Source organism: Mercenaria mercenaria, chromosome 12 (genome assembly GCF_021730395.1).
Source record: "Mercenaria mercenaria strain notata chromosome 12, MADL_Memer_1, whole genome shotgun sequence".
Lineage (NCBI taxonomy): Eukaryota > Metazoa > Mollusca > Bivalvia > Venerida > Veneridae > Mercenaria > Mercenaria mercenaria.
Window position 1 is genome coordinate 77,164,219 of NC_069372.1, and position 20,469 is coordinate 77,184,687.

The 20,469-nt window shown below is 37.4% G+C and overlaps 1 protein-coding gene across 1 annotated transcript in view; it reads left to right on the forward strand.

Annotated features, from left to right (window-relative positions):
• The window catches only part of LOC123534397 (uncharacterized), a 43,458-nt gene that overhangs the window by 11,173 nt on the left and 11,816 nt on the right, over positions 1–20,469 (forward strand). The window contains exons 8-16 of the mRNA XM_045316628.2: positions 2,077–2,276; positions 4,269–4,548; positions 6,820–7,029; positions 11,044–11,184; positions 11,494–11,655; positions 12,946–13,068; positions 16,043–16,180; positions 16,562–16,672; positions 19,452–19,559. Coding sequence (XP_045172563.2) covers positions 2,077–2,276; positions 4,269–4,548; positions 6,820–7,029; positions 11,044–11,184; positions 11,494–11,655; positions 12,946–13,068; positions 16,043–16,180; positions 16,562–16,672; positions 19,452–19,559 — 1,473 coding nt within the window. The remainder of the gene's footprint in view (positions 1–2,076; positions 2,277–4,268; positions 4,549–6,819; positions 7,030–11,043; positions 11,185–11,493; positions 11,656–12,945; positions 13,069–16,042; positions 16,181–16,561; positions 16,673–19,451; positions 19,560–20,469) is intronic.

Sequence of the window (20,469 nt, forward strand, 5' to 3'; positions counted from 1 at the left end):
CCTTTCTGACAGTTCATGCAGCAGATTATGAAATATGCAAGGATTTTTTATAGTGACCTTTACAAATATGTAATGTAATATACTGTTACTAGTATCTTGGTCAGTATTCATCTAGTCAATTTTTACTAAATAAACAAAAATGTCCTAGTTTGTATTACCTATTGACCTGCAGTTATAAAACATGGGACATGCCTGTTTCTCAGTTGAAAAAATGTAAATGTTACATTAGTATATACCTACCATTTCATGTATCTAAACTGTAACATTATATCAAAGTTAATAGGATATTGTATTCAACAACAAAATTTACAACAATAAATTAAAGCATCAGTCTCATAAGTTTTCCATGGCAAAATGCTTGAAACACTTTCTAAATGTGCTGTGTTATGAAAAATATCATAAGACCAAATGTACATACATGAAGAATTGAAGATTTATGTGTTAAAATTTGGAAGTGTAAATTGACATAATTGGAGGTAATAAGGTGGACAAGTGCCAGGTCAGGGTTCGAACCTGAGACCTCCCCATGACATTGTACTTCTATGTCTGGGGTGCTCTAACCAACTGAGCTACCTGTCACTGACTGTCCTCACCGGGAAATAAATTCTGAGATTTTTTACAATTTTGAAGCAAGCTGAGAAATCTTTATTGAAAAAGATTTTTACTATTCCGATATCATATAAACTCGTACTAATTATCAACTGTTTATTCAAATTTGTATAGAAAAAATATCAATTAACAAAACAAGAATACAATACAAGAAAACAAAGTGTGCATCTGGTAATTAGCCTTTTAAGTCTGGACCATTTCTGACTAGACTGTACATTTAGCCTTACTGGACTACATCGAACTGATACTTTGGAAATTAGTCCTGCAAAAAAAAAAAAAAAATGTATGATTGACATTATTTCAATTTATAGTTATACTCAATTCGAAAATGGTACGTTCAATACTTTTGTACATTCGTCCAATGAATGATGTACATGTACAGCTCAGTAGGTAGCGCGTAGATCTACGGATCGTGAGTTCGATCCTCGGGCGGGGCTAATGTTCTTTGCGGCTATTTGATAAACAATATTTGTGTTTGAAAAAATTTGTCCTCCACCTCCGATTCATGTGGAGAAGTTTGCAGTTACTTGTAGAGAACAGGTTTGTACTGGTACAGAAATCAGGAACACTGGTTAGGTTAACTCCCCGACGTAACATGACTGAAATACTGTTGAAAAACGGCTTTAAACCCAAAACAAACAATCAAAAAGCTGTACAGAAATATACATGTACAATTTTGCAGGTAAACATGCTAAACGATGCCGTTTTCATGTATGAATTGATTTGCACAACTGCAGATAACTTAAATTCATCATTTCAAATGATACTAAAATGGATACACTAGAATTAATCATACTCTGGAAACAACAATGGTGAATATTCAACTAAAAATGCAAAGCACACTTTCACTTCCTTGTTTACGACTCCATGTTGAAAATAGTTCTTACCCATAATGCCCCGAGCGAAAGTACACAGGTCAGTGCGACAGTATGAAAGCGCTACCGTAGTGTACACAATGTCTCAGATATAGTTTGCATTTCACAAACGAATACAAAATACTGTATTCAACTCACATCGGATTCGGAAAAGTCTTCAATGGTATAAGTTCTTGTTTAAGCCATGGCGTCAAATATGACGTTGATATGATGTACTGATTTTGCCTTGAAGTTCCATACATCAAAAAAGTATTTACGTTTTATGTGTCTAAAATAATAGTCAATTTTGGTTGATATAACGCTAGAATTAGGTAGTAACAAACAGTTCCTTGACCTGCAACAATGCATTCGGCGCAAGTGGATTTTGACAGGCCAGAACACACACGGCGGGGGCGCATTATTGTGTCCAGGCTTGACAAATACCACTCGAGCAGAATACAAAATGGCAATGTATTATTATGATAACCATTTTGTGTTGACATGCTGGAGGCTCTCTGTCTGTAGTTTAAAAGCATGTCCTCTACCTGAACAAGCTGCATTAAATAATTTTGTATGAATAAAATATCATAATAGCAATGTACATTGATTTCAGCAATATTTGACGGCAGAAAACATACATGGTTTGATATGGTTATATCCGAGGGTGAGGCCGAGATCTACGCATGGAAATGTTCAACTGTAACACCCCAATACAACCAGCGTGTTGTAACAAGAAATTCTATGGACCAGCTACCGGAACTGTGGAGTCTGGGTGTTGATTTTGATCTCGAGCCCTCGCTTATTCGTGTTTCGGTAACTACGACTTGAGACTTCTTTACTTGTTTCTGACTTAAGAAAATATGAAACAAATATATTTTCTATCTGGACTATTTGAACTTTAACAAACAGAAAAAGGTATTGTAGTCTGCCTCGGTGTCCCCGTACCAGGAGTTGTGCATGTTAGCAGGTTTCACAGAACTATATATTAAATGCTTTCAGATTCCACATATGAGCCGTGCCGTGGGAAAACCAACATAGTGGCTTTGCGACCAGCATGGATCCAGACCAGCCTGCGCATCCGCGCAGTCTGGTCAGGATCCATGCTGTTCGCTAATGGTTTCTCTAATTGCAGTAGGCTTTAAAAGCGAACAGCACGGATCCTGACCAGACTGCGCGGATGTTGGTTTTCTCATGGCACGACTCATATGTCCTTCGCATCAAGTTTTTACATAACTGTGGGTAACATTCTATTCAATCATTCTTCACTTCTTTACAAGTTTGGTGAATATGTTCATGTAATGCGTGCTTCTAAGAAACAAAGCTTACTGTATTGGTTGCTTTCAAACTCCTTATAAGCTGGTCTGTGACATAAATAAATAACTTCCCAGTATCATGTCTCTAATACTTCGTTGATATTTGCCCCCTTTAAACACTGGCATTTTGTGAAAGTTTTGCTTATAAGCAGATTCTCGGACAGATGGATATAAATTCCAAGTGGGTGACACCACAGGACAGGTTACAAAACTGCATAACATTTTATCAAAATATGCCCCTCTTTGTACATAGAAACGTAAACATAGGTGAAAGTTATACATATTAGCAGGCCCTTTCTCAGAAACTACAAAATCTGTTTCTCCTTGTCATCATGAAATGACCTCACAGAGTAGATTCCATAACTTTGATTTAAATTGATTATAAATGTATGCCCTATTTTAACAAAGGTATTTTGTAAAAGTTTTGCGAGCAAACACGTTTCTCAGAAACCTCTTAGACTAAATGTTTTCACATTCTTCACATCAGACAACCTAATACGACCTCATAGTACAGGTTTCATATCTTTGGCTTTCATTTTTATGCCCCCGGCATCTACTGATGCGGGAGGCATATAGTGATTGTCCTGTCCGTCCATCTTTCCGTTCGTTCGTTCGTCCGTCCGTACGAGGTTAAACAAACCGTTTCGTCTATCATCAATACCCCTCACTAGAATGACTTGATACTAATGCAGATATAACCTGTGACCATTCCTCATCTTCAGACATCACCTGACCCCAGTTTGACCTTGACCTTGACCTCATTTTGGACTTAGGTTGCTTTATATTGGCCATCTCTTGGTTAACCAAATGGGACCGTTTCGTCTAGCATTAATACCCCTTACTAGAATGACTTGATACTAATGCAGATGTAACCTGTGACCATTCCTCATCTTCAAACATCACCTGACCTCAGTTTGACCTTGAACTTGATCATTCAATTTCAAATAGTCGGGCTGTCATTAGATAATTGTTTGTCACATTGTAGAGAAGTTCACTTGATGTATCTTCAACACATTTTCTCTGAGATTTACAGATAACTTCAATAATTTATTTAACTACCATTTCTTTTACCATACTTTTTTCAATTTATTTATCATAGAAGATCTTGATATTAAAAGAGGCCTCTATAACCGAGTGATTTTAAGGCCTCAGGCTTCAGATCACGTGCCTCTCAACGATGTTGGTTCGAGCCTCACTCGGGTCGATGCATTTTTCAAGCGAAGAAGCCATCAAGCTTGCTTACAGAAGATCGGTGGTTCTAGTCAGACGCCCGCCTGTGATGAAATAATGTACTTCGGGTCTCCACCACCAAGACTGGAAAGTTGCCAAATGACCTACAAACGTGTCGGTGTGACGTTAAACCCAACAAAACAACCCTTTTGTAAAATAATTTACAACTTAGGTCCTGCACGACTGACTGCATGCTTTTAAGGTTCTATGGAGTATGCCAGTGCCTCCCATCTTCTGATTTTATACCCGCATTTTCTCTCAGGTTCAAGCAGAAGAGCCCAGCGGCGCCAATATGGGTTTCAGGTTTCCTGGTGGAATGAATCTCGGGTATACTGTTCCGCTAGAAACAGGAAATTCCGTAAAACATCCGACTGTTGGTGGTCTTTCATATACCTACAGGAAGAGAAATGTTCATTTTTGGCAGCCGATGTATGATGTCCACGATAAATCCACTATATTTATCGCGGAATCGTTTGGCGGCGGAACAAATACTGAAATATCTAAGAGCGAGTCAGTCTACATCTATAGCTGGATCTACAACAGTAAGTCAGTCTACATCTATGGCTTGATCCACGACGGTAAGTCAGTCTACATCTATAGCTGGATCTATGACGGTAAGTCAGTCTACATCTATAGCTGGATCTACGACGGTAAGTCAGTCTGCATCTAAAGCTGGATCCACGACGGTAAGTCAGTCTACATCTAAAGCTAGATCCACGACGGTAAGTCAGTCTACATCTATAGCTGGATCTAGGACGGTAAGTCAGTCTACATCTATAGCTGGATCTACGACGGTAAGTCAGTCTACATCTATAGCTGGGTCCACGACGGTAAGTCAGTCCACATCTATAGCTGGATCCACGACGGTAAGTCATTCTACATCTATAGCTGGATCTACGACGGTAAGCCAGTCTACATCTATAGCTGGATCCACGACGGTAAGTGAGTCTACATCTATAGCGTGGTCTACGACGGTAAGTCAGTCTACATCTATAGCTGGATCTACGACGGTAAGTCAGTCTACACTGTAGCTGGATCTACGACGGTTAGTCAGTCTACATCTATAGCTGGATCCACGACGGTAAGTCAGTCTACATCTATAACTGGATCTACGACGGTAAATAGCTGGATCTACGACGGTAAGTCAGTCTACATCTATAGCTGGATCCACGACGGTAAGTCAGTCTACATCTATAGCTGGATCTACGACGGTAAGTCAGTCTACACCTATAGCTGGATCTACGACGGTAGGTCAGTCTACATCTATAGCTGGATCCACCACGGTAAGTCAGTCTACATCTATAGCTGGATCCACGACGGTAAGTCATTCTACATCTAAAGCTGTGTCCACGACGTTAAGTCAGTCTACATCTATAGCTGGATCCACGACGGTAAGTCAGTCTACATCTATAGCTGGATCTACGACGGTAAGTCAGTCTACATCTATAGCTGGATCCACGACGGTAAGTCAGTCTACATCTATAGCTGGATCCACGATGGTAAGTCATTCTACATCTATAGCTGGATCTACGACGGTAAGTCAGTCTACATCTATAGCTGGATCTACGACGGTAAGTCGGTCTACATCTATAGCTGGATCACGACGGTAAGACGGCATCGAATGTCTGATTGTCAGTATGAAAATGTTTTCGATTAGGAACTGAATTTTGTCCCGCGTATGTTTAGACAAGAAGAGCTCACATTAGTGGCCATCTGGTTAATGATAGGAAATAAGGCGTTTCTTCTAGGAGTAACAGATTTTTTTCCATGAGTAACAGAATTTCAAAAAAAAAAATACCAAGGCTGTAGGTCTGTACAACCTTTAGATAGAGAACCTAAGAGATCCATGCATTAGAATATCTTTAAATTCAATAAATATATCATAGTTTTAATCTTTTTAAAGTCAGAAAAGTGGATTTGTCGATTATGTTAAATAATGAATTTTTACTACAATTATAACAACTTAAGTACGAGAGAACATTTGATATGTGCCTCGAGAAAACCAACATAATGGGTTTGCGACCAGCATGGTCAGGATCCATGCTGTTCGCTTTTAAAGCCTACTGCAATTAGAGAAACCATTAGCGAACAGCATGGATCCAGACCAGACTGCGGATGCGCAGGCTGGTCTGGATCCATGCTTGTCGCAAACCCACTATGTTGATTTTCTCATGGCGCGGCTCATTTATTGCCAGGGGGATTCATTAACAATAAAAGATTTATATACTTTCCAAAATTGCGACTATTTTTTTCAAAATTTCAATTTGTGTCTTGCCGTTTTATTCTCAGATTTTTACACGTTCGTCTGTAAAATGCCAATGAGGTTAAAATGAATAAGCTTCCCATGAATACATTTAAACGTCTGCGTCAGGAAGGTATTTTACTGACTCTAAAAATAGATGCATCTGCCTTCACATTCGTATATGACACTGATAGGTAGTAGTAGGTACCTAACATGCAGGTACTCGAACGAGGGTCACAGCGTAACATAATGTCTATATATACTTTACAATACACTCTCATTCTTACATGTCTGAACTACCTTATCATCTAGAGCATTTATAAAAACTGGATGTTTGTTTTAAACTTTAGCCACGGGACCCTGTGTATAATATTGGTATATCGTCTGGCCGTAGGGCTCGAACAAGGCCGGATACTTTGCACAATTTACGATGCATAAAGAGACTCCCACTTTATATGTAATGTATGTAAATTCATAAATTCTACATATTTTTGTTTGGTCTTTTTCCATTTCTGAATGTGATTATGAATAAAGGAGAATTTAAATTGAATATACTAAACATTTATAACAGAAAATGGTGGATGTCCGGCACCGGTCATTCCAAACGGAATTGTAGACATGCCAGTCAACGGAACGTCAACTGGCGCACGTGCAGAAGTACGTTGTGAGGAGGAATTTATGCTTTCACCGGAAGATACGTTTAACTTTTACGACGAAAAGTTAACAATAACTTGCAATAAGTTTGGATACTGGGAGAATCTTCCCAGATGTATGCCCAAAGGTAAATTACACACATATCTTCTATTTATATTTTTGTTTGTCTACGCATGCCTGAATATGTATGAACCGTGATGTCGGATTTCCTTATATGGAGGTGTTACTACGAAACCGTTTTTGAAATGAATGACTCGATTTACGACACAGATTATTGACTGACGATGTATGTTGTTATCCCCCGCTGATAAAATCTGGAGACGGGTATTGAAATGGCGTTGTCCGTCCGTGCGTGCGTGCGTCCGTCCGTCCGCACGGACAAGACCAAACCTATATGCCCCCACCACTCATGGGGGGTGGGGGGAGGGGGGGGCACAAAAAGAAATAAATAAAAAGAATGATTTTTTTGGTGGGGGTTGAGAGGGGTTGGGGTGTGACCAAGGCAAGGTGGTGACCAGGTGTGGGTACACAACTTCACATGTTTATAATAAATATTCATGGAAAAGAATGAAAGAAGTTTAATGAAATTCTACCACTTGGTTGGTTTGTTATGTACAAATCTGTGGATTTTCAAACAATTAAAGGGCAATAACTCTAGGGAAATTGAATAAAAAAAATTGACGGGCATCATCGCAGTATGTTGGGTTATGTTTATTTCAAGTTTCATGAAATTCTACCTGCTATTTACTGAGAAATGGCTGCGGACGGACATTTTTGGTCATTTTTCATTAAGTCAAGGGCAATAACTCTAAGGGAAATTGACCAAACTCTAAGGGAAATTGACCAATCCAAAACAAAATTGACGGGCATCATCGCAGTATGATGGTTCATGTTCTTATTTCAAGTTTCAAATTCTACCTGCTAGTTACTGAGAAATGGATGCGGACGGACGCACGCATGCACGTCCGTGCGTCCGAAGTTCGTGACGCGCCTAGCTCGAAAAGTATTTGATATAATTGATGAAACCGTGCACGAGTCTTTATCATGATATGAACTCGCACACCTACTATTTTTCGTCTGGCCTTGCCCCCAATTTCAGAGTTATGGCCCCTGAAATAGTCAAAAATGCACATTTTTACCTTGTGACACGCCTAGCTCAAAAAGTATTTGATATAGATTCATGAAACCTTGCATGAGTCTTAATCATGATATGAACTTGCGCACCTTTTATTTTTCATTTGGGTCGGCCCCCTGTTTTTAGAGTAATGGCCCCTGAAATAGTCAAAAATGTACATTTTCACCTTGTGACGCACCTAGCTCAAAAAGTATTTAATATAAATGGTTGAAAACTTGCATAAGTCTTTATCACGATATAAACTTGCACACCTCTAATATTTTGGCAGGCTCCATCCCCTATTTTTAAAGTTATGGCCCCTGAAATAGTAAAAATATGCACTTTTTCACCTAATTATGTGCCTAGCTCAAAAAGTCAAAACGTATTAGATGTAAATTCAGGAAACCTTGCTGGAGTCTTTATCGTGATGTGACCTTGCACACTTGGCATTCTTCTTGAGAATCTTAGCTCTTATTACAGAGAGTTATGGCCCTTGAAATAGCCAAAATAGTGGACTTTTTGTTTGTGATGCTCATAGCATATATTTATCAACATGCAAAGTTGTACCATTCCTCCACCTCGCTCCTCCACTCAGTCATGTCCACTACCCCGATCGTGCATCCCCCACCCCATTCTTTTCATTTTTAATTTTCCATCAATATTTATAATCAACATGTGAAGTTTTGTACCCTCACCCGGTCACCCCCCCTGCCCCCCCCCCCCCCCAAAAAAAAGCATTCATTTTCTGTTAAAGTGATTTTGACTAATGAAATTATTTGCTTCTTAGTAACATCCTTAACTTTTTGCCTGATTTATAATTTTTTTGCCATTCCTCACCACAATACCTTTCGGCGGGTGATACCAATTCATCGAAGTTGCTTGCTTATATATTGACTTGCAAATGATAAATGGTCTAGGTTGCTGATCGAGCATCTGTATTGATAACATTTTGCTAGTTAGTTAGTTATGTAGATATATAGACGCTAGAAAGTTAGATTTTTGATGATGGACAAAAAGTGTTAATATATTAATATAATAATTTAAGTAAGGCCACCTAATAGCGCTGTAAATCAAACAGGGAATGCCACGTACCAAAATCGCAGCCTCCCAAAAACGAAACCTACGGCACGCAGACGTGCACACCACAAACACACACACACACACACATACACATACACGCGCACACACACAAAGCCAACACACGAGGACAAAACGAACAAACAAAGGAACACAGTGGGGCACCGCCTTGGAACGGTCAGTGGCAAAAACACCACTGGGGAGCTTAAACCGGTTTATGGTGTGCACCCAACCTCACTCTTACCCCCACCATGTTCCAAAGACACGGGACAGTGTAAATAAAAGTAATCCCCTCCAGGTGAATCTCTAACACACGTAATGGAAACAAAAAGGCATGGCATGTAAAACACAAAAATGCTCGTGTATAAATATATAAAAAGCAAACCTTTAGAACCAAAAACGTATGTACTCGATGCCTTTTCAGAAGACAGAGCAACAAGAGAACCACCCTTAAGGGCCCGACGAAACAGATATCAAAACGGTTCAGTCCTGGTAGGATTTAAAAACTGCTTATCATAGAGTCCTCCCCTCTTCCGTCAGACACAATCAAAGAGGGAAGCGTAGTGTCCAACTGTAAACCGGTTGAACACTAAACATGCGGTATGTCTCAAAACAGCTGGGTCGTAACCTCTTTTAATAAAACGTTTAATAATTTTACCAAATACATTTGGAAAATTACCATGACCCAAGATCTTACGAAGTTTGTAAACCACATCCCCATAAAAACGGGTTTAGAAATACCTTCTCGCAGAAGTGTCTTTAAATTACTATCGAATTTCAAAACTAAATCAGAATTACGATAGTAAAATTTAGCAAAATATTTACGCAATTTGTAATAACGGTAGCCGTGCTGAAGAAGTTTACTTGCAATATATAGATTACGTTCATTGAAATGCTTGACATGACTACACGCTCTGGCAAACCGAATTAATTGAGAAATATATACCCCATAAGATGTAGCCTGAGGTACATCCCCATCCAGATGGGGTAAAACTTGTGAGCAAACAACTGGTATATAGGTGTATTGTAATCGCTATATTTTACAGTAACTATATATGACCTGATTGTTAAGTTATGTTTATTGTATGTACATATGCATGACGAGAAACTGTGTACAGTTTAAGTCAATAAGATATTCTATTCTTGGTCTTCTTCGTCTGTCATAATTAATTAAGGTAGTTTGTTTGTTTGTTTTGGGTTTAGCGCCGGTTTTCAAGCACTATTTCGGTTATTTAACGGAGGAGAGTAAATTCAGCAAGTATTCCTGTATTTGTACCAAAGCTTACCTGTTCTCCTCACGTAACTACAAACTATAGGTGGAGTATCAAATCGTAATGGATAACAAACGCCTTAGGAGTTCGAACTCACGACCCCTCAATCCGTAGATTCGCGCTCTCTCTCTATAGAGCTAAGCGGCCTCGTTTATAATATTGTATGCCTAAATGGTAAAGAAACGTAACAAACTGAAAGAAATAAAAAATCAATAAATTTGACCCAACGGTTACAGTATCTGGTTTTAGCGATAAAAATGTTTTCTCCTATATTCAATATTATCATCTGAAAAAGGCATTGAAACAGCAAAACAATAAAGAAATAAACGAGTCTGTGCTCTTGTGACAAATCTGCATAATGTTTTAATATTAAATAACTTACGAGCAGTTTAAACATCTTTAAATTGATCAGAATGAAGAATTAGTCCTAAGTATTATTTCACAAATTATGCCTTCGCACATGTTGTGAAATATTAACAAATAGATCCATGGTATATGAGGTCAAGTCCAGTATACATCATCACTCAAGGGAGTATAAAAATGTACCAATTTTAAGATTATTCTGATAGCCACTTATTGAACAATGGACAAACTTTCTAGTGAATTAATCACCTTGAAGACCAATGCTAGCTTGAAGCAATGAACACGTTATGAAATCATTCTGTTTTTCTATCTGCAGAAAAGGAAGTGAACAATGAGTGTAACCCTGCTGTTGATAAATGCCGGGATATTCACGCCATGTGTACACTTGTGCCGGAAAGGGACGTGTATAAATGCACGTGCAATAATGGATACAGATATGACAATGGGCGCTGCAAACGTAAGAAATAAATTGTATTTTCGGTCAATGAACAGAGATGATTTTTGGACGCAATACAGATGAGACTTACAGTAATCTTCCTTCCGTTTGAGTTTATGGTAAATACGTTGCTTTGACAGTAACCCGGCATATTTTTTCTCATAGTTATCAACGGATACATTTGTATATACGATAGCCAACTATCAACAGGACTATTTTTTATTGTTTAAGTATGTTGTTTCAAATATAAATATATAAATATAATATGTTTATAGCTTTTTATATAATGCAAATAAATTTCAAATAGTGACATTGTTTTTTTGCTTACAGCACGAGGCAAATACTTACCAAAACCAGATTTTGAGAGTGAGTGGGTGCGAATCCGTAGGGAGGGACCCGAGTGGTACGTAGTACTGGAACATGGCCTAGACTCGGTGCCGATGTTAGTCGATGTACAAGTGGAAATAAGGGGCCATATATTCCAAGCATTAGGTAAAAAGCACAGCATTGTAACTATTTTAGGTCATTGGCGACCGTTAAGTTAATCAGTATTATTCTTTATCAGTATTCGCTGGGGGCAAGGTTGAAAAGTGTTGCATATTTCGTTAATTCAGTCAGATCTACTCTGCTTTTTCTTGTTTGTGTTCCATGTAAATTGTTTTGTGATAGATTTAATTAGCCTTCGCAAAACATCTCTATAGGCCGTGTACTTATTGTGTTCATTGTACCTTATTCTTGATGGTCGTGGAATTTATTATATGTTATTTTAAAATTCGTCGATGCTAGGAGGTGTAACTAGGTGGTAAAATATCATAAGCTATCCTAAATATTTAGTCAAATATCTCTGCTGTGAACGTGTTACATTCTATGGTTAAAAAATTAGACGTTATTAATTTTCAGCAGCTGATTGTATGTACCGTTTTGATACGATGGCTGATTGTAAGGTGTTAATTTATTTAATTTTAATAACTACATTATGTTTGCCTTTAAGGTTTTATAGCACAAGCTGAATGTATTCAAGACTTTATTACACTTGTTGTTTGTCTGTCTGTAATGGGTCTACATTGACTTTATTACACTTGTTGTTTGTCTGTCTGTAATGGGTCTACATTGGCTGATAGTCTGTAAGTTTTAATGACACTGTCTGTTTGTCTCTAACGTTTAATGAGAACACTAACTGACTGTTCAGATACGATGTCGCCGTTTTCAAGTATATTATTTTCAGGCTATATCTGTTATTTTGTGCTCAAACCTTCCATGGTTCTACGTACGCTAAGTAACATCTGAATTTAAGATGAGGCTATTAATATTGTTATATATAAAACCTACAAATAAGGGTACATTGAAGTTGTCTGGAGCTTTATTCACCCACTAGAAATATGATGAAAAATAATCCAAGGTGATCGTCTATGCATTATTTTAGGCGTGGAAGGTCATATGGGTAAATCAGCCGACATTCTGTAAGCCGGCTGTGTGGCCTTCACACACGAGAGAATGCTTCAACCGAAGCATACGTCCGAACCAATAGTGGCGAGAGCTTCAACCGAAGCATACGTCCGAACCAATAGTGGCGAGAGCAAATAACCTTAACCACATGACACAAAGGTCCCGGATAAATAATAGATGGCATCCAGTTGTACCTTGCTTGATACTGGAAGCAGAACTAATGTAATGTTTACACTTGAAATACCGTAAAGTGGATATTTATCGTCTGGTATATATGCCCGTTTGAAAATATAAACGAAAGAATATGAAGTATGAACTAATATAGTGTTGTTTCAGGTTTTCCGCCGGATCAAGACGAAAACAGTTATTTCAGTACAGCAGTGGTGTATATTTATGATGACAGGTACATTAATGTATCTTTATTCCGGGATACCGCTGCGGATAATCTCATTTCTATAAGTAAGTATCAGTATTCCGTTAGTTTTTATTTTCGCTTCGCTTAATTACCAGCTGGACATAGATTTGGCTGAACGAAAATGTAATATAAAATATATTGGTTAACGAAATAGAAAAAGTACTCACAAGTTATAAAGGCAACGCATGTTCTATGTTCAGCTTTTTTTACATTCGGAATCCTCTTTGATTGTGTCTTGCCGAACAGGTGGAAGGCTCCATGATAGGTAATTCTAGAAGTCCTCTTGAGCTGTTTGTCTTCTGGCCTGTTTACTCGGGCCCGTAATGGTGTTTTCTTATTGTTCTGCCTTCTGCACAGGCATTGGGTATTTGCGTATAGTATTATGTTTTAACAATCTTTTTTCTTATATAAATGTCCGCGAACAGTTTTGTGCCTACTGTTCCCATTACGTTTGTAAGGGATGCATCTAGCAGGGATAACTTTAATTCGCACTGTGTTATAACTATGGAATATGATGGTGGAGATTTGTTGGACCCCATTAACTGGTTCAAACTCCCCGGTAGGGATTTTACCGTCCCTCATTTACACGACATGGTGTACACTGTTGAAGGGTTTCGTTTTGGTGAGTCTACCCTCTCTCTTGGAGCTTTTCCTATTTCACTTTTAATCCTTGTTTTTGGAACAATTTTCTATAATAATGAAGACCTCGTTCCAAGGCACATTGACATTGATTCATAAAATAACAAAAACTGAAGTCAATGAGCAATTTCTTGGTTAAAATTATGCAAGTAAGCAGACAGTAAAGATCTAAAAGAAGTTGATGCCAGTTTACACAAGGATAATGCACATAGATGTTGAGGGTCATGGCAGAGAACACGAAAATACCTGATCTGCTATTTTTAATTATTTGTCAAAATGCTTGTTTTGCTATTATGTTGAGCTTACTTGTACATTATTGCTCGTTTTTCCTCTCGCAAAAGTATATTTGTGCCAATTATAAATTAACGGAGGTCATAGATGAAAATACTGAGTCCTTTTAAATAGTTTTATGCGTTGTTAATCCCAGGCCACAAGTGGTGGGGGTTATAGGAATGGTCTCCTTTCGTCCGTCTTTCCGTCCGTCTGTCCGTAACACTTTTGTGTCCGTTCCATATCTCCTAAGCCCCTTGAAGGATTTTCATGAAACTTGGATCAAATGACCACCAAAGTCACGATGTGCAGAACTCTTGAGTCAGCCATTCCGACTCAAGGTCAAGGCCACAACTTAGGGTGAAAGGTTTGATTTTGTGCCGCTCTATATCTCCTAAACCCCTTGAAGGGTTTTCATGAAACTTGGGTCAAATGATCACCTCATCAAGGCGATGTGCAGAACTTATAAGTCAGCCATGTCGGCTCAAGGTCAAGGTCACAACTGAAGGTCAAAGGTTGAGCCTTCCATTTTGTCTCCGCTCTATATCTCCCAAACCCCTTAAAGGAATTTTATAAAACTTGGGTCAAATGATCAACTCATCAAAACAATGTGCAGAAATCATGAGTCAGCCATGCCGGCTCAAGGTCAAGGTCGCAACTTAGGGTCAAAGGTTTGAGTCTTCCATTTTGTGTCCACTCTGTATCTCCTAAACCCCTTGAAGGATTTTCATCAAACATGGGTCAAATGATCACCTCATCAAGAATTCATGAGTCAGCCATGTCAGCTCAAGGTCTAGGTCACAACTGAAAGTCAAAGGTTTGAGTTCTGTATCTCTAAACCCCTTGAAGGATTTTCATGAAACTTGGGTCAAATGATCACCTCATCAAGACGTTATGCAGAATTAATGAGTCAGCCATGTCAATTCAAGGTCAAGGTCACAGCTAAAGGTCAAACGTTTACTCTTTCACTATCCATAGTAGTGGCGGGGGATTTAGCTGTCTTTCAGACTGCCTTGTTCATTAAGTACCGGACAGGACAAAGAAAGAAACATGCCCAGTGTCTTCGTTTTTGTAAAACTTGTTTTAAGGATATATATAGTTTTTTTTTTTAATTTCCTAAAAAAAAGCCAACAATGAAAGCAGTAAAATTCATCAAGAAAGCGCTTTTGATTTTTTACCCCCCGCCACCCCCGCCCCCCTCCCTCACCACGAACAACAAAGTTGTAAGGTGGGTATACTGGTTTCAGGTTGTCTGTCTGTCTGTCTGTCTGTCCGTCCGTCCGTTTGTTCGTCTGTCTGTCTGTCCGTATGTCCGTAGACACAATCTTATGCGCACCATCTCCCCTCATCCCCTTGACACAATTTAACGAAACTTCACACAAGTGATCAGTAACAACAATAGTTGTGCATGGGGTATGTTAGGTTCCTTAAAAAATTGCAGAGTTATGGGACTTTGTTTTTTTTTGTTAACATACTATGTACATACAGTCTGCATATGCAATCTTGTGCGCGCCTAATCTTCCAAATCCTTGCACACAATTAAATGAAACTTCACACAAGTGATCAGTACAAACCCTTGTTTCGCATGGTGCATGTTACGTGTTTTACTAATAGATAATATTCTGCATAGTTATGGGACTTTGGTTTTGTTACTATTCTGTATACATACAGTCTATATACATACATTCCACATGATTATGTAATCTTGTGTGCGTCAGATTGCAATATACTGTGTCAGTGCATGCGGGGAGGGGTGTGGGTGGGGGTACATTCATCACCTTTAGTGATAGCTCTAGCTGATATTGTATGGGCCATTGTCTGTGTTAAACATTAGCAAGGGATCTGGCGACTAACTTACGTGACCTGCAAAACCTGAAACCATTTTTCCCTTTAAGTATCATTTTTATGGAAATTGATATGATTGAGTCGATAGTAAGTCGTGCAACTCTTGCAAATGTTTCAGCCATGTACTGAAACAAACAAAGAACAAAGTTATTTTGCAATTTCGTGTTGAAATATAAAACAGTCGTATGTTTAACCTACAAACTATGAATAAAACTATGTTTGAAATGATAGGCTTTAACTATGGTTTATTTACTCTTAAATTAGTCCACAACATGTGGTATGGTTATCAATACGAATGGTATGGTTATGGTTCGGTAAGAGCACGAGCTTGGAAGCTCGAATCACTTCCAACTCCAGATTTATTAGACGACACACGAGTACTCCGTGCAAATACGTCTACAGGTAATATATCGTCTAAATGCAATTTTTCTCTCGTAAAAGTCAGTAATATTTCATGTACTTTAAACATTGTTTTCACCAAACAGAATGCCATGGCGTACATGACCTTCAGCAGTATGGTAATTGCTCTTTAAGTGTAACATTTAATTTTTACACTTTTGCAAAAAAATAGTATATATAGACTGTAAGTATTGGAGAAGGCAATTTGAGATTCAGGTAAAAGACTTTGAATATCTGAATATTGGTAAATTAATTTAGAACTGAATTGGTAGTATTTAAACATAATTCATAAACACATATTGCTTTGTATACACTGAATATTACATTTACAACTTGCATACGCGCAAATGTTTCTAGCAGCTATAAGTACGCGTTTCTTTTCAGCCAGTGACTCTTTTTATGAACTAGAACACAATCTAGGAGAATACCCCGGTCTTGTTGTTGTTCGAGCTAAAATGGTGTACAACGGAAGTAATTTCTACGCAAATGGAGTGGGTACGTATGAAAATTAGGCCTGTATTGCCCCTTATGTAATATTTAAGATGGCCAATTAGTAGAACGTATTAGGGTTGATCAAGAAATTACCAACTGTCAGAAACGTGTATAATGAATTGTAAACTACACGCCTCCTTGTATGTTGCACAGATTAAGAAAGTCGGCAGATTTTAACACATAAGATGAATTATACTAATAATCGATCCAGGTATAAATACAACAGCTTCACATAAATAACTGTTGTTTGTCCCACGCCAAATTTTTAAATGATTTATAATTCTAAGCCGAAAAGCTCCATCTTACATTGAGCTAACCACTCCTCTTCCATACTACTAAACCCTCTCGCTATTCTGATCTCGTTTTGTTCATGATCCTATTCCATTTTTTTTTAAACATTTCCTTTCCTATAAGTCCTTCCTCCTGATTCCATCTTTTCAAGCAATTTTTTTAGGTATTGATAGTTAAGGTCAAATCTAATAGACAAAACATTCGACTATGATTCACACAGTTATTAACATTTCTAATCAGTTAATGAAAATTCCACCGAAAACAATAATAAAAAAGTTAAGGTCAACCAAATCAGTTTGTTTGATAACTTCACCATACCTGACCGGTGACAATAGTAAACATAGTCATTTAGTCCAAACTGAATGGATAAAACATTCCACTGTTACGAAATTTGCTGCAGTAGTAAATATCAACTACGACCTAATCATGTAAACAAAATGGTTAATATTTTCTGAGAAGTATATGAATTTTCTACTCTAAACAATCGTAGATAAAATAGACACAATGATTAATTAACTGAAAGCTGCGCTGTATCATTTTTGTGGAAAAAAATAACACAATGAAATTTTATACCCAATTGCTCTAATCTATAAATGCAAATCTTGCTTCCTTTCTACCTCCGTCTTTTCGCAAACAAAACAGTTCTAACATGGTTCAGCGTAAACGGATTTCTAAAGCGACAACTTTATTATCTGTGGTATAGTTGTCAGGTATGATAAGTGTTTTCAATTTTAGTACGGAAAAATGCGCAAATGAGGTTTTAACACATGAAAGTGGCAATATAGTTTATCAAATAATTCAGAGATATGTTAAGAATAAATGTGTACAATTACGTATTTATATTGCATTGCTTGAAATTTGCTTCCGAAAATGACACAACGGTCGTACATATAGTGATAATGATATAATCACTATAAGTTGCAGAATTTTTAGACATAAAATGTTTCTGTTAACCAATGGTTTGTTTAAAAATGGTTGAAAGTATACATTTATTGAACAGCTTGCCGGTCAGTAGTAAAAACTATTGCAGATGTTCGTGTTTCATTAGTATAGATTGGTCCAAAGCATAAGTCATGTATTATTTCTTCCACATGCGGGAGACATATAATTATTTAGTGTTGTCCGTCTTGATGTCGGTCCGGCTGTCACAAAATTTTCTGCGCAACTCTTCGGACATCACTTGACGGATTTACATCAATATGCACGAAAGTGTTCTTGGCATGCTTAGTAACATGTGCTGGTTTGGAGATTTTCAGCGGAGCTATATAGCCCTCTATTCGTCAACTTTTAAGATGTGTTTTGACTACTTTTCTGCTACTATTGGACGGATATCCACCAAACCTTACGAGAGCGATTCTTACAAAGCCTCATGCATAATATCGCCATGTTCTGTTTCATTGGTATTCAGTGGAGTTACGGCCCTTTAGTTTTCGTATTTTTACCTTGTCCACACAACTACCCCGATACCACCAGGAGAAAGTACACCAAATTTATTCCTAAGCATAGTGCATGTCGTCGGCATATTCCGGTTCGATGATTTTCATCCGAATCATTATCCGGTCGCTTCTCTTTTATTATTGGGTGTATTTCCACCAAACCTTACAGGAGTGATCAGTGCTAAGCCTTAGTGCATATCCTTGGCATGTTCAGGTTTAATTTTTATGACCCTTGATTTGTCAATTTCTATGATTTCTTTCTATTTCACTTATACCACTGGTTGAAATTCTACCAAACTTCACAGGAGTGATCATTGCCTGGCCAAGTTGTTTATATCCTTGAAATGTTATGGTTCACTTATTTCCATTGGAGTTAGCATTTAATATGTGACATTGTACAGTGTATGCGTGTTAAGTGGTGGGAGATACAGCTTTTTCGTGCATATCTATCTATTTTTGTCGTATACTGTTCTTAGTAAAATTATTGTCTAAATCATCTAGAGATATGGATAAAGGAAATATACCCTTAAAAACACTACTCAAGCCCGGAGTGATAGTCCTTGACTTATTGAAATATACAAATGAAGTGCTTAAATGTTTGTGTTGCAAATATCTTAAAAAACATTTCACCTAGAGTCATGAAACCATGTAGGAATATTATCCAGGATGTGAATTTGTGCACCTGAGTTTGTTTATTTCACTTTGCAAGACCAGAGTTACGGCCCTTGACTTAATCAGAATTCAAAAATAAAATATATCTCAGATGTACTCGACTCAGAGTAATAAAACATTAAAGGATTGACATGTAGCATGTGAAGTTGTGCACCTGGTGTTCTCTTTGGGATTTCACTCAGCTAGGCCACAATAATGATCCTTCACTTAGTGAAAAATACGCATAAAGTGCTTAAACGTTTGTGTTGAATACATCTTAAAACATATATCACCTAGTCATTAAACAATGTACAGTGACAGGAGTTGGTGTACCCCTGTCCTGTGGACATAAATCTAATATTCAGCTGTGATACTCGTATCATTGTTTTCTTTTCCTATTTCAGGATCCGCTCTAAATGTGTACAACAGACCTAACATGACAAACGCATTTCTCGTGTATGGATTTAACGACAAGAGCGTGCGCACATGGGTAGATTCTTCTATAAACGGAGGTAAGTGCCAGTACCGCCCGTGGAGGGCGGTGCTTATTGGAATATGTTTAGCATTTCTCATTCGGTGTAACGTAGCTTAGCTTTAGGAGATGTTCTGACCTGCGAAATATCAGAAACTAAAAAAATGTAATATATTTTCATTGTAAAATATTGTTATAGAAAATTGTACAGCAGATTTTTTCTTACAGTATAATAAAAATAAGAAAAAAAATGTTATTAATATGTATAATATTCCTTCCCACCAAATTTCACTCACTGGTTGACCTGACTCCAGAAAGCACTTGTGAACCCATCGGAAGTAAGTGGTTAGTTTTACTTTAATAGGTTATCCCAGGCATTAAAATCATATCATTTTTTTCAATGTTATAAGCTAAAATATACCTCACTAAATCTTTCATGTATTAATCAGCATATATATACTAAGATTTTTATAAATTTTAATCAAAACATTTTAAATATATTGATTATTGTATACAAGTATTTTACTGTATATGTTATATATAATGTTTTATGATCTTATGCCTGAATAAATTTGAATTGAAAAACCCAGATATTTAGAAGCGTTATCATTAATTTATCTTAAGATGTCTTACATGTTGTGACATAGTATAATATGGAATAAACATAAATATATTGAATACATCGTATGAAAACATGGTGAAAAGATCTGCATATAAACTATATAAAACAATGTATAAAGAGGCTGAATCTTTTTGTTCGGTTAAGAAAGTGTTTTTATTTGTACTAAACATAATAGAATATCTTAGAATCTGCTGGACCAAATAATGTAAAGGAAACCTTACTTTATGTACCATTTTCATGTAATCAAAATACACTACGTATGTAAAGTTGGTTGACAGAATCCATCATATTACGCTTTAGGTTTCGTTGGAATTAAAATACATAATAC